Genomic DNA, 14247 nt, shown 5'->3' with positions numbered 1-14247 from the left:
TCGACCAAAGTTAAGTTTCAAAAGTTTTTGTGTATGTAATACACGCACGCAAGCAAGTTCGAGTCAAAGTTACAGCATGAAAGTACCATCCATTCCACTTTGACTAACGTTAGGTGATGTTGACAACTATTACTCAACCGGGAGCACCGTGCCTTGCTCTATATTTACCCATGAAAATGAATATAAAGCGCTTACTTCTCCTAAACTTGTACAATACTGTCTCATTGTCTCCCCAATTGCCTCCTTAAATTTAATTAAGAACCTGTCTTTAAGCACTGACTACTTCAAGGCAAGTCAAAACCAATCATCTTGTCATTTTCTCTTGTGTATACATAGTGTGTAGTTTAAAGCAGTCTCCTGAATCATGGAATTAGTTTCTGCGAATCCCAGGCTTATACTCTTAGAAGGCCTAGGAAAATTACTGTTGTATTTCTGATTTTGTCCTAAAAACAGTCGAAGCTATCCAACAAATACAGATTAATCTGTTTAAAACTGAAATGCATCATCAGGACACTGGCATTAACAACATCATATTTTGATTATACAGATATGATATCATAAAGGGCGTCAAGATAAAGGATACCTAAGTTTGGTGGTTGTGTTTATATCACCTTTTTGATTGCAACATTAATGAGGATAACATGTTGGAAAACGATTCTGTAACGTTTCTATCACTGAGGTGAAAATTTCATGCCTCTAGCCAGCGGTTTACCCAAAAAAAGGCTGGCATCAGCTAAACGGAAGCACATATCTTTTTTCTAGGCCCAAATACATTCACGTCTTCCTGCAACGAACGCAAAGAGGTCCTCCTTTCTCAAACCTACCTACCTAAGTAGCATATGAACGTACGATAGGTGCGTACGATAAGTTTATCCACTCTTGTGATATTGGTCACGTAGATAAAGATATTGATATCGCAAAGAAAGACGTGTGTTGTTTGAAGAAACACTGTTAGTAATCCATAAATCAAGAATCTGCGTTGTGACACGAATGTCTTCCACTGTGACCCTTTATCGTGATCATAGGCATGACGAAAGATCTCTTTGAAAGATAATTACACGTATACGGAAATGAGTATCACCAACGTAGCTTGCGTAGGTACCACTTATCTTCATATCTCTCCCCTATCTCGCCATATGTTGATGTCTGTTCTTTTCAACCTCAGAGAAACTCGGTGCGTCAGTTCTGCGTCATCGACGTGGGGGGAACAACAACCCCCCGCAACTCCAAGAATTTTCAGAACGGAAATCCGGTAGCTGGCAAAGGGGACCTATTAACAAGTCGGTAAGCTGCCTCAGATACAAGCAAGTGGGAGTTGTCAAGAGAGATTTGGGGTTACGGGGAGTTGTTTTAAAAGGCCAGGCATTGTCCCTACCGACCACCAAAGAACGACCACAAGAGGAGAGAGCGAGAAAGAGGAGTGCTGAGGACGAAACGAAACACAGACGGCGCCAGACGACAAAATGACGGTTTCTCAGTGCGCGTTATCTGCGACAGTGTTGGTCTTCGTGGCTCATTTCGCCATGTCTACAGCATCAATAAGGACGTCACGAGCAGTTGTGTTAACAGGGGTAAGATTTCCTTTTTTTTCATCATTTAACAAATATTGGGCAGATAGGACAGCAGATCCGGACATCTGTAGAAATCAAAAGAACCCCAACCGAGTTGATAAGAGTAACAAATGAGCCATTTTCTGAATGGGTATCAGGCAATGTTGTTTGTTTTTTATTTTACAAAATGTCAAGATGTCAGAGATAGAACTGTACAGGGATGTTAAATCAAGAATTGGCCTTGAGTAAATGACTATCATTTGCTTTTAATCCTGTTCTTTTAGCTGTCGTCTATCTATCCGCTTGCTTTTGTTTTGTAGTAGACTCATGTTCTAAACTGTAGAAGTCAGGAACATCTTCAATGACATTCTAGTAATCACTCGGAGAAGTTAGTGCCGTTTAAGCCGGCGTCACAATTCATGGGAGCATCGGCCGATTTTGTAGATCGCCGGAAGCTCGCCGAATTTCAAATTCGCCCGAGTGTCGACCGTATTTTTCACTGAAAACCTGCCCCGTCACAAATTGAACGGAGCTCGGGCGACGTCAGTCGAACACTAACAATCATAAATCCCACATAAGACGGTACCATCTCTTGGACACGGACGAAGTCTGAATCAAATGGCCTGGTAACAATCTCAAATTTGGACCAACTTTACTTTCTGAGTTGTGGCAAAACTGTAGGGCACGAGTGAAGTAGGTGGGCACACTGAAATAACCACATAAAGAGGAATTTTGTTATAGACCAATCAAAATACAAGTGCAGGAGCCACAAAGTCAACAGATCAGTCGTTTAACCCCGATCCAAAAATTTTCGCCAAATAGAAATCGACCGAAGCTCGGGCGAACGCCGTCCGAGCTTCGACCGACCGTTGATAAGCCTATCGACGCCCTGCCCACGCCTGGGCGTGCCTCGGCAGACAAACATAGATCAATAATGACTCAGCGGACTTTCAACTAGTCATTTTGTGGAGAAAAAACTCAGGAAGTGAAGTCAAACCTCAAAAGTCAAGCCCCAGTTCATTAATATACAAGTTGAAACATCCAAACCAATACCAAAAAAGAAACAAGAAGCATTGTCTTCTGTGTCAACATTTTATTTATTTTTTTTTTTTGAATGAAAATTTAACTTCGCATTGAATTGTCTTTCATTAGAAAAGTTTGGCAGCATTTTTCGACAAGTTGATTTTAGTATTAGTTAATATTACAGTATCATTTATCATCTTATGTTATAAACCAAACTGTCGTTTTCTTTTATCTATAAACAAGAAGGAGTTCGGCCGAGGCCCGTCCAAGCTCCCATCAACACCTGCACAACGCTCGCCCGAAGCACGCCTTACTTTTCATGAGTCGGCCGGAACACTGACGACGGTCGTCCGATTATTGTTCAAGGCCCGTGCGAGGCTCGCACGAGGCCGAAGAGTTCGGGCGACCTCCGACCGACCAAAAATCGGGTCTAAAATCCTCGGATGCCCGCCCGAATATTGGCCGAGCGCTGCGCGTTGCTCGGGCGAGCTACGGGCAAACTGTTGACGAGCTGTGCGAGTTCGAAAATCGTCGCCGAGGCCTCGCTGAATTTAAGTGCAGCTTCCAGTGACACGCGAACGTCGGCCGAGCTCCGAAAATTCGCCCGAAGCCCGTAGAATCGACAGGACGTCGGTCGTACTTCGCCCGAAAATCGCCATTTGGAGCTCGCCGACAAGTCGGCCGAGCTAAATTCTTGATTTGCGACGGGGGCTTTACGGGATCTATTGGTTCTTGTGTGTTTCACTTTTTATTTGCGCAGCTGACCAGTTTTCGTCTTTTGATTTGCGTCTGTCTCAGCTGCAAGAGGACACAATCACATACTATTAGCTTCCTTTTTGTATATCACTGGTACATATATTACCGATACAATTTCTGCGTATCAGGCGGAAACCGCATTTGAAATTTGTCCTAAAAAAATCAATGCCTTTTATTTCAACGTACTAACATTTTTAGGGTATTTTTGTTTTACAAAATTCAGTTTCAAGAACAAATTGTCTGGCAATACAAGCAGTTTTATCACCCGTCGATTTGAAAGTAGAGATTTTTGCGAGCTTTTGTTTGCTTGATTATGAGCGTGCTTTGCATCTGTGTGAAACGGAATATTGATAAGCTTCTTCCTTTCCACCGTTTTGTAATAAATGAACACTCTAAAAATAGTATTGTCAAATTATATTTTTCCCCCAACACACCCTTTCCGTTCGATTGTTGTATCCTTGATAATTTTTGGGGCCGATACTTACGCTAAGGTTGAAAGATATCTGTGACATTTGCTCGGCGAAGACGTCGGGTATTTGCTCACAAATGCTAGTTTTCTAGATATTCTTTTACGCCTCTGAATGCTTTTAATAATTCCGTCTCTTTTGGAAATAAATTCCTGACTCCTTTTTATATTAGTCCAGACCAACCCTGACAAGTGTAACCCCAACCAGATAATAGGGGGAACCCTATACATACAACATGGAAAGCCGTAACACGTTTCCAGTAAACCCTAATCAAACACGACTCTAGCCTCCTGTGGGTTAGGCCTAGAAAGGTGAATGTTGTGTTTCTGATGACGGTCCTAAAAACCAGTGTTGATAGGTAGGGATTCTCTTTATCTTTTCCTTTTTTTAATAGTTCGACCGAGGTGCAAATACAATTTACAACTGAAATGCACCAGGACACAGTTTTTTTTAACATCCTATTGTATTGGTACACACATATATATATATATATACAATGTACACGCACCATTTTCTATTGCAGTAGAAATTAGAAGAACATGTTTTCGCGCACTCAGATCTATAGATGTTAGATCGAAAATTTGAGGTCCCTTTCCCGCAGGCGACCCCCCAAAAAGGCTATGGTTCATGGCAGAAGTGACTGATAAGTGCAGGTGGCCACGGCACCCATGGATATTAATTCCACTTTACGTGGACTAATTGCTAACATGATTGCGTTTACCTCATTAACATACCTATTCAGAGTTTTGGTATAAAACTTGGTTTTCCAGCCCTATCTTTAGTCACTGACGAAAGACAGCGGATGCTGTCTGAAACGTCTGACTGTTTCAACATTTTATGCAGTTGTTTGAATAACTATTTTTGGCGTATGGTTGGCAGGTTTTGCTAGGTTGGGTTGGGTAACGGAAAACACAACATTTTTCTCTTGGCCTAGCCATTTCCCCACATTGGATCGTCATTGGATGCACTCTACAACCTACTGCAACCGTAGCAAACTATAACGATATCAACGGCTTGTACTAACTGCTTTGGCAAAGTCGTTGATCCCACCAAACGACGTGTTAACGCCATCGCATACGCCAGAGATTTTCATCCAGTCTCAAGTAGGTCATTCGGATGATCTTAAAACAATATTTCATCAAAGCTTTACACACGATAAAAGCCTGGCCAGCATTTGAAGTGACTACTAAGTGCAGGTGGCCACGGCACCCATGGATATTAATTCCACTTTATGTGGACTAATTGCTAACATGATCGCGATTACGAGACTAGTCCTGTCTGTGACAACAGAGACGCGCTTATCTGAGATAGACGATAAAGACTTAAGAAAGGATAATGTATATATAAGTATCTATCGGTGTTTATTAGCTTATACAGAAAATAAAGACTTAGAAAGGATATAATGTATACGTATCTATCGGTGTTCATTGGTGTTTCGGCTCTCCTTTAGCTGTCTGACAGCTACATCTTCCAGAAGAGGATTAGGGCAGACGTGGGGAAAATCTGCTCCAACTTAGGGCTTAGTCAAAGGTTTACAATGTATCAACCTTTTATGGTTCCAACCGTCGATATGCTTAACGTAAAGATTTACATTGAAACTGGATCTTATTGCCTTGACGTAGCTAATCTATCACATTTGAAATGAATTCCTATTGACTCATACGTATTTACAACAGATCCCTTTATTTCTATGTCGTTGCACTCAACTTCTTATGTGCCTTTTAAACTTCTGTCAAACAAATCCTGAAAGGTATCAGGAGATTAAAGAGGCTAACAACTGACCAATTAACCGATCAACTTTGTGCAAGTTGTGACGCACTAAAGCGAATGGGGACAGGTGGGTGGAGTAGACTCGAACCAAAGGAAAGTAATACTTCTCAATCGCATGTAAGACAGTTCCGTTCAAGGAGCATCGAGTTCGGGGATTTGAGTAGTGTATGCGTTGATTTATAAGTTCTCAAGGTCAACCGTAGCTTTGAACGTACATTAAAGGTATCCAAAATGTATCGACACATTAAGCATTTTAATTGTAACGTGGCGTATACTACTGAACAGTCATAAGTTGGTTTGTGAATCTCTTTGAGTACACACTTCCTTAATCGTGAATATTTTCGGCATCAATGAGGAGCGATAAGCACATTCATCAAGAAGAAGGCTAGGTTAATAAGATATAACAGAATACATAACAAAACGTGTTTTTCTTACCACCCCTGATAGTCTTTCTGTAACATAACCTTTGTCAGGCACATTTGTCAGGAACATTGTATTCAGCCATAGGCTGAGGTGGTTTGGTTTTATCAGAGGGTTACGAGGAGATTTTTTAAAATACTGAATGCTTTTTGATGCGCACAGGACTAGTAGGTCCTTTATTTTGTACTGTGAATAGTATGCATTTTTACTTCCTAAATTTAGCATCCATTAGAAAATAACACCCCATATGGAGTTTAGGGCTCCTTTTATGGGTAGATGAAACATTCAAGCTTCATGTTTTTGTCACCACTGATCTCTACATGCATTGTTGAATGTTTGCAAAGGCACCGTACTTCCACAGTGCTTGGTGGTGACAGGAACACTCCCAGGCATCCAACAAAACTCACTACCACAATAACAACTTTCAGGCAGAAACCTTCACATTCTAGGATGCAGAGGAAATGTTATCTTCTTTAGGCTCTACCCATGTGTGTTCTCAGAAAAAAAGACGAAGATAATCAATTGGTTTGGAAGAACAAAGTACATGTAACTCCAATAGTGATCAATTTTAATCTATTCACCACCTGGGAAGACGAATTCAAAGAAGCCAAATTTGCTTTGAGTCGAGTAACCCGACTATAACCGACGTCAATGGACGTGGTGAGACGAGTTTCAGTTTTTGTGACTGTGTACCAAATCGGAGCAGGCAGAAAACGCTACATTTTACTATTTTCTTCCCAGCGCCTACTTGGCAATTAGCGTTGGGACTTGAGAGACACCGTCTATAGCATCTCTTGTCCTACTTGATTCGTATTCCGTTCGTTTCATTTCCTGTCGTCTATATGTGGCACATGATGGTTTTCGTCGGCAATTGAAATTTGTTTTCATTGTGACAACGGAAATGAGCTTAATTCTTTGTCAATCTTTAAAGTTTCGCTGGTTGATATTCACACAATATTGCTTTTAGTCCTCGGCAGATGATCACTACTATTCCTGGCGAATGTTGTCCTTGGTAGATTATTACTACTATTCTGGTCGAATAGCTTTCGACCTATCATTTGGTAACAAACATATGGATTTACATAGGTTAAGCGGCCATTTCGCAGAGGCTAGATAGTTGAGAGACCGTTAGACGTCCAGAAACGATCTTTCAGTGAGTGTTCTATGACCTCCAACGTCTTCCAATGGTCATTCAATGATTTTCAACGTCTCCAAATAATGTTGAAGCCAGATTACAAGGATCACCCAATGATTTCCAAGATCTTTAGGCTCAATGATCGTTCAATGATTTAAAAAAAGGCTGAGGTCTTCCAATGAGCTCTCAATGTTCTCCACGGTCTAGATCTTCCAGTTATGTTTCCATGATTTCATTATCCATTGATTTTGTGGTCACTTGCCCAACGGTCTCCATCCTACATACATGGGGCCTTATTAATGAAGATATATGTTGTTTGTTGCAGGTGTGTAGCATGGACAGCGACTGTGCGCTGGCCCGGGGGGAGGGATGGTGCTGCGCCCCGTGGAACCCATGGACTGTCTACGAGGTGTCCGTCTGCAAACCGCCCGGATCCGTCGGTGCACCCTGCCTTCCCTCCCGCACTGAGACCCGCTCGCTACGGTCCCCAGCTCTGGAGCGTCAATTCTGGAGATGTCCCTGCAAACACGGGCTCGTGTGCGTGCCGGAGAGCGGGGGTGTGGTCGGGACCTGTCAACAACCGCCGCCGGCGGACTACATCGTCTGACTAGCCTTGCTCAGCAAAACGGCGGCCGAGTCTCCTGTCGACCTGTTGGCAGAGAGGAACGGGGAGCGTCGCTTTAGCTTACAAAACACAACCTCGTTGTTCTCGGATAGTGTGATGAGGAATCTAAAATTAAGATTAGAGGAGGTGTATCGTGGATAAACAGTTAATACCAATGAGGGGACAGTTTCTTCAGATCACCCAGGATTATAACCATCACTTGTACTGCTGTTGACACGACAGAATCATAGACAACTGGAAGTTAAGCTATTGCCAGTGGCAGACAATGTCATGTAATTCTAGAGGAAAGAATTGTTTAGAATACATGGAGAAATTGCCAATCATATGGACTGACACACGGATTATCATTAATGAAAAAATTGAATGTCTGGAGTGCTCAGAAAGATACATTTCAGGGTCAATCGTCAGAATAGAGTCTTCTCCTCTGATAGAAGACGCACTTTAGTACGGTGAAATCCGTCGGTCTCTTCATTGACCATTATCTACATTACGTTACCAGCCATAGTAAAGGCGATTGGCTTCGCCTCATCATGGCTTTTCTTTTACATATAGAGGTGAAATAACTACACATTGTTTTTTCCGAAAACTGATACAAGTAGATTTTAAGCACCAGACCATTAGATCCTATGTATCAAGATATTGATTGGTGAAACAATTAAAGACCTTAAAAATGAAAGATTGTGAAACCATGGCGTGTTGTTGTCACGTGATTATACGAAATGTTGTGAAGAATCAAACTAATCAGCTCTTACTTAATTTCCCATGTGCGGCCACGCTGCTAGCTGTTTACCCACACATTCATAATCCTGCTATTATTGACAACCGGTGCCATGTGGTAACGTTAGATTTCAAGTAGCCTGATTAAGTCGCGCTCATAGCGGCCACACCTAATGCTAGGGTCACATTTCCTAGCCGGAGCCCGGCCGAGCTGTTTGAGAAAACACAGAATAAAATGCGCATACTAAGGTTATACATAACGTTTGGTAAGGAATAATTTTTCAGAAGTTTTGTGTGTTTTGTTGTCTTTCATATCATAGTTTTCATTCCCACAAGCTGCCCGGCCGGGCCCCGGGTTGGAAATGTGACCCTAGCATAACCGGTCGGCCCCTAGTAGGGGCCATAATATAAAAGCCCCGGACAGCCTTCTATTTAAACCTATCATAACTGCCGAATCTCTTTTGTTCTCTTTGGTCAACGTTGCATCAGAGTAACAGCTGTTGGATAAGAGTAACAGCCGTTGCATAAGATATGTCTTTGGACACAACTAAATGAACATATATGCGAGATATTAACCTTAAATACTCGAACACGACCTTAAACGCAAGTTCTTGCTTACGCTCCGGCGACGTGCTGTTATAACTTGAATACATGTATATCTATGAATATTTTTTTCATTCCCTATCAGCAATCAAGAATGAATATCAAATAAATCAGTCCGATGATTCTAGTCTAATCAGTCTAGCAGTGTTGTTGTTGTTGTTGGAATGTGGTATTTACCCTACCTTTACCTATTTAACATACAAATAAACGGCGATAAGGTGATATTGAAATAACCCCGGACTTTGAAACACCCATAGCTAAAACCGCATATCGCTCCACAGACAAAAAAACACGATGGCGTTGTTGCTGTTTTTCGTCGTGCTGTCTACACCGGGGGTGTTGGCTCAGTTTTCCATCCAGGGATGCCCCATGTGGGGCTGTAGCTCCCAGGGTACCTTCTCTATATTAATGGACAATCCCCCTATGGAGAACGTATCAGTGCTGTGGAAGAGAGACTCTACCGGGGAGGGTCAGGAGCTCCCCCCGCCCCAAGGCTGTGCTTCAGACGGTGACAATGCCGTGTGCCTAGTACCTGGCGCCACGTCAAAGTAAGTATTCCGAAATAACAGCAGATAGAAAAACGGACACATACAAGACTTAGAGTTCTATGAAAATATCAGTAATTGACAGTAAATCGCTGTATGCAACACACCGTACTGTAATATTCACAAGTAATTTTTGCCTCCAAACGTTGGTATCAGGCCGTTACAAAGATATCTGAGCACTATCTTTGAAAGTATTTGCCTGAAGAAGTGTATATAAAAATGTATAAAACGTATCATAACCTTTTTTCACAAAGATTATCTCAAACACGAAGTTTGTAGACGTTCGTAAAGATAAAGTATTTGCTACTTTGTAAGAAAGAAAAAAGTCAGAGTTAACAAAAGATGCATGCTTTTTAGCAAAATTGTGGAGCATTGTGAAGGGGCGTGTCAGGCCCAGACTGGTCCATGAATAGACCTGGCACAAACGGACGGTTTGTCTACAGCAAACATGTTCTGTGGTTCAAAGGTCCAAAGATCAGTTATAGGGCATAGGGCTTTTCATATGTTTAACCCGCAAACACCCGAACCTATTTTTGTGACTAAAATGACTGAACGGGGTCAAAAATGACCCCAAAATATTTTGTTCAGTACTAATAAAACCCCCCTTTTCACTTTTTTCGCTGATTGTTATCCGTACATTGCTTCATCAATGTAAGAGGAATGTTTTGGCATGTTTTGGTATGAATAATTCCCGTTCATTATCATAATTTATGCAAAAAGATCAGAAGGACCACGCCTTGAACTATTCCTATTTAGACCGGGAGGGGATTTTTTAAGCCAACGCCAAATTTCATGTTGCATGAACGGCTTACGCGAGAGCCACCAAACTTGGTAACTTCTAATAAAATGTCCTTAACAAAAATTTCAAATTAATAAAGTAAGTTCATCGTTTTTTGTGTTGCCATGGCAACGGGTTTTTGACTGGCATGTTTTACAAAATCTTCTAATTTCAGTTCAAACAATGACGTTTCAAGGCTTTGTTGGTACGCCAAATTTATTTTTTATCATCTTATGTAATCCAATGTACCTTTGATGATTTAACATTGATATTTTAAGCTGATTTGATTACGTCATCGGTCAAAATCCAAGATGGCGGATAGAATCACATAAAGTATGTCATAATTACGTCACATTACGTCATTATGACATAAAATTTGTTTTGGTAATATTGATTCACATGTGCATCATCCTCTGAAAATTTGATGGTCATACAATAAGTAGTTTAGGAGTTACAGAGGGCAGGTCTCAAAAACAGCACATTATTTTTGCTGTGGTAAAAAATGACCCCAGTGGACTCAACACAGACTTTCCTATATATTGTCAAAAGTATTGTGCCGACCTTCCTAGAAAATTAGAAAAGATGTCTACTGACAAAGTGACGGAAGGAATTTTTTTTCAAATCAAACATGTTCAAGTAGCACGTCAAAATCCACGCCTGGGGTCAAAAATGACCCCGTTCGGGAGTTTGAGGGTTAAGCTATACGATAACAGCATCCACACTACTTTCTCATTAGGCATGTTGATTAGTGATCATGGAAGAGTGAACAATCGGAGTCAGCTCACAAAAAAGTCTCAATGGTGTCGTTAACTGGGCATGAACGAGAATTAGCATACAACAGAGAACAACAGCGCCCCTTCCCTTGAAAACATGTTGTTTCAGCCTAGTAGAGCGCTTCCTGGTTTATGTCAGGTAACGTAGCAGATAATAGATATCACAGCCTTATATCTTTAGTTGGTACGTAAAACTCACAAAAGACTTCCTGCTAGCAATGACGCGGATATTGATGGATGATGCGAACTGTCACGCTTTGATGATGATACTCAGATATAACGTTGGGTAACATAAATTCGCCATTTTTCCGATAATGGTTGACTGAAATCAATCTAGCAGAACAATAAACCATCCTTTTTTTCTATTATTCTGTCAGTATCATGTACTATCTTTGCACTAATCATATATATGGTAGATTTTGTCTCTAGTCGTACTGACACCATAATATTTCAACTTGAAACTACCGTCCGCCGCACGCACAATGACGGTGTTGTCGGACAGGAGTGAACATTATTTCGGGAGAGAAGATTCGTCTTGAATATCTTACCGCTGATTACATTTTATACAGCATGTTGTGTAATTCTCCCACGAAGCCCTCAGACTGTTCCAATAAGGGACGGAGAGTTTTTGACCTCGTCGCCTTCTAATGCATGGTTATCGAAGCTTTTCAGACAGTGTTCTGAATACGTTAGTCTGTCAGGTTTGCATTTCTAGCGGTATTACTTATGTTGCATCTAGCACATATCCCTAAATACCCCGTTTTCGAAAAATCGCGAATTTAAGTACCCCGCGAATTAATGTGACCCAACGTTATATATAGACTAGTCGTTTTTCAAACCTTTTTACGTTATGATATCTGTGTGTACCTTCGCAATTTGCCTCCGGGGAATAACAATTATACGCCAAATAACAGAGTCAAGCAACTGGATACAATTTGAAAACTTTCACATTCTATCAAGTTCCTTTAGTAACTGTTATTTGGCGTAAGATATATTACCTGGATGTGTAACCTTTATCAACAAATAAATAAAAGTACGTATATGATTTTCTCAGGAACTGTTGGCGTGCTAACTTTATACACAAATGCCAAAATAAAGAACAAACTTGTTTTCTCATTTCACAGTGGTATGAGATGTTCAATTTCTTGTTTTCTTCCTGTTACCAGTGAGGTAGGTTTCGAAGCGTCTACTGGTGACCTTGTCTTCGCCGATAAGGAGCTCCGTGACCCCACCGTTCCTGTGATAGCGCTGGGCGGTCTGACCTTCTCCATGGACAAGGGACACTTACAGTGCCGGATTCCCAACGGGACGGTGTGTGGTAAATCCATACCGCTCAAGGACTTCCCCGGAGTTTACAAGTAGGGAGAAACGTTGTTTTTAGCCCATCAATGCTTCAAGGAATGATTGATTGATTGATGAATGGTTTATGTTATAAACATAATACTTTGAATTGTGATACATTCATTGGCGTTGCAGTTTGACCGAATGGCATTCAGTTGGACAAAAAGAATTGCGCTATTGGTAAACAAACAATATCGCTCGGAAACTTGCTGCTGCATTGAAATAGCTATGACAGATAACTGGACTCTGACTCCGTTTGATATAAAGGAATAGGTGGTACGTAAAACTCACAGAAGACTGCTGTTTGTTGACCAATGAGTAAAAGACAGATGTCACCTTTTACAAAACATGACGTACATTTTCCAACAGAAGCAACTTTAGCCCCCATGGACCAATTAAACTGCTTCCTTAAAACTGGCCTTGAAACATGCGCAGTTTTAAATCAGCAGGGTGTTTCAAATGCTTCTGTAGTTCCATTTGCATCCTATACTAGACACAGGTGACTTTTTGTTCCTTGACAGCTTGGTGGTTTCTGATGACGGATTTCTCCTTATAACCGTGCCCATCTGGGGGCTTCTCGTCGTATACCTTACCGGTAAGTGTCACATCTGACCTAAAGAAATATGGGTGTTCATATATATAAAGATTAATCAGGTCAATGTTTTTCATGTTGACGAAGAACGATGAGCTTATAGTGTCTCGATAGACCTATCCTTACCTCTCCCTCATCCTGTCATCATAAATGAAGTTTATGATCAATCACGCTTACCTTTTTCCAAACTACTGCTACCACTCGATCTGGCTTATGTACATCTTGTTCGTTTGTTTCTTTGTTTGATAACGAACAGCTACTAAATTACTAGCTTTTTATATTCAACCTATTGATTTGTGTGCTAATTCGTTATCTATGGATCCCTTCACCTAAGTTACCTTGATAGCTATTTTGCGAACGAGCTAATTGCCGAGACTGTGACATGTACAAACGTCCAAGTTCATTGTTCCCTCATTTCTACAGTGACATGGGTAACATGTTTTTCAGCCGGTATACCCCACGCCTCGATTTATCTGGACCAGACCGTGGCAGGAGTCAATGGCACCTTCCTGCCGGTTGCACAGCCTGTCATCGACGGACGACGGGCGTACTTCCTCACCAAGTTTGGTCCCTCGCACTGGGAAAAACCGTACCCGGGACCGGTAAACATCTATAACTTGCAAAACACCACTAAAAATACAACTGTGTCAAATCAACTTATTTCCTGCAACAAATTAAGTAATAAGTTGTTAATATCAATTTGATCAAAACCAATTATAATACTCTCCCGTAGAAGTGGTTTAAAGCACGTATAATTCTACTGTCATCACCACCATCCAAACAGACCACCCGGTACCACTATCCGGTACCAAAGAGTAGCTATAGCATTTCAGGGCCCAATACTTATACAGACTATACAAGATATCTGATAAAGACTTCCTTCTAAAATGTCACATATATCGCGGAGCATTGACGACAGGCTATCAATCACTGTGGTGCACTGATGACGGTTATGCATCCAGGTAATAAGATACACCAAACTTAGTTCCTCAAGCAACTGGATAAAATTTGGAAACAGTCAGACGTTTGAGACAGCATCCGCTATGTTTCGTCAGTGACTGATGAAAGATAGCGGATGCTGTCTGAAACGTCTGACTGTTTCAAAATTCTATCCAGTTGCTTGAGGAACTAATTTTGGCGTAACAATCACTT

At 41.2% G+C, this 14247-nt stretch overlaps 2 protein-coding genes across 2 annotated transcripts in view; both read left to right on the top strand.

Annotated features, from left to right (window-relative positions):
- The first annotated feature begins 1060 nt into the window (after nucleotides 1-1060).
- On the top strand, nucleotides 1061-8422 carry LOC136430506 (prokineticin Bm8-e-like). Its single transcript, XM_066421185.1, has 2 exons — nucleotides 1061-1571; nucleotides 7447-8422. The coding sequence occupies exons 1-2, from the start codon at nucleotides 1464-1466 to the stop codon at nucleotides 7726-7728; spliced, it is 390 nt and encodes a 129-aa protein (XP_066277282.1). The 5' UTR covers nucleotides 1061-1463; the 3' UTR covers nucleotides 7729-8422.
- An 885-nt stretch (nucleotides 8423-9307) lies between these two features.
- LOC136430504 (uncharacterized) overlaps nucleotides 9308-14247 on the top strand; it is a 7291-nt gene continuing 2351 nt past the window's right edge. The window contains exons 1-4 of the mRNA XM_066421183.1: nucleotides 9308-9614; nucleotides 12329-12520; nucleotides 13025-13098; nucleotides 13543-13697. Coding sequence (XP_066277280.1) covers nucleotides 9361-9614; nucleotides 12329-12520; nucleotides 13025-13098; nucleotides 13543-13697 — 675 coding nt within the window. The 5' untranslated portion in view covers nucleotides 9308-9360. The remainder of the gene's footprint in view (nucleotides 9615-12328; nucleotides 12521-13024; nucleotides 13099-13542; nucleotides 13698-14247) is intronic.

The sequence above is a fragment of the Branchiostoma lanceolatum genome, chromosome 3 (assembly GCF_035083965.1).
Source record: "Branchiostoma lanceolatum isolate klBraLanc5 chromosome 3, klBraLanc5.hap2, whole genome shotgun sequence".
NCBI classification, from domain to species: domain Eukaryota; kingdom Metazoa; phylum Chordata; class Leptocardii; order Amphioxiformes; family Branchiostomatidae; genus Branchiostoma; species Branchiostoma lanceolatum.
Note: the sequence above shows the minus strand (reverse complement) of the source record. Positions and strands in the feature narration are given on the sequence as shown.

Bases quoted from the DNA above. Each gene is read 5' to 3' on its own strand.
- LOC136430506 (XM_066421185.1), top strand. From the start codon at position 1,464: ATGACGGTTTCTCAGTGCGCGTTATCTGCGACAGTGTTGGTCTTCGTG. The intron at 1,572-7,446 runs GTAAGATTTCCT...TGTTTGTTGCAG, and splicing joins GAGCAGTTGTGTTAACAGGG to GTGTGTAGCATGGACAGCGA.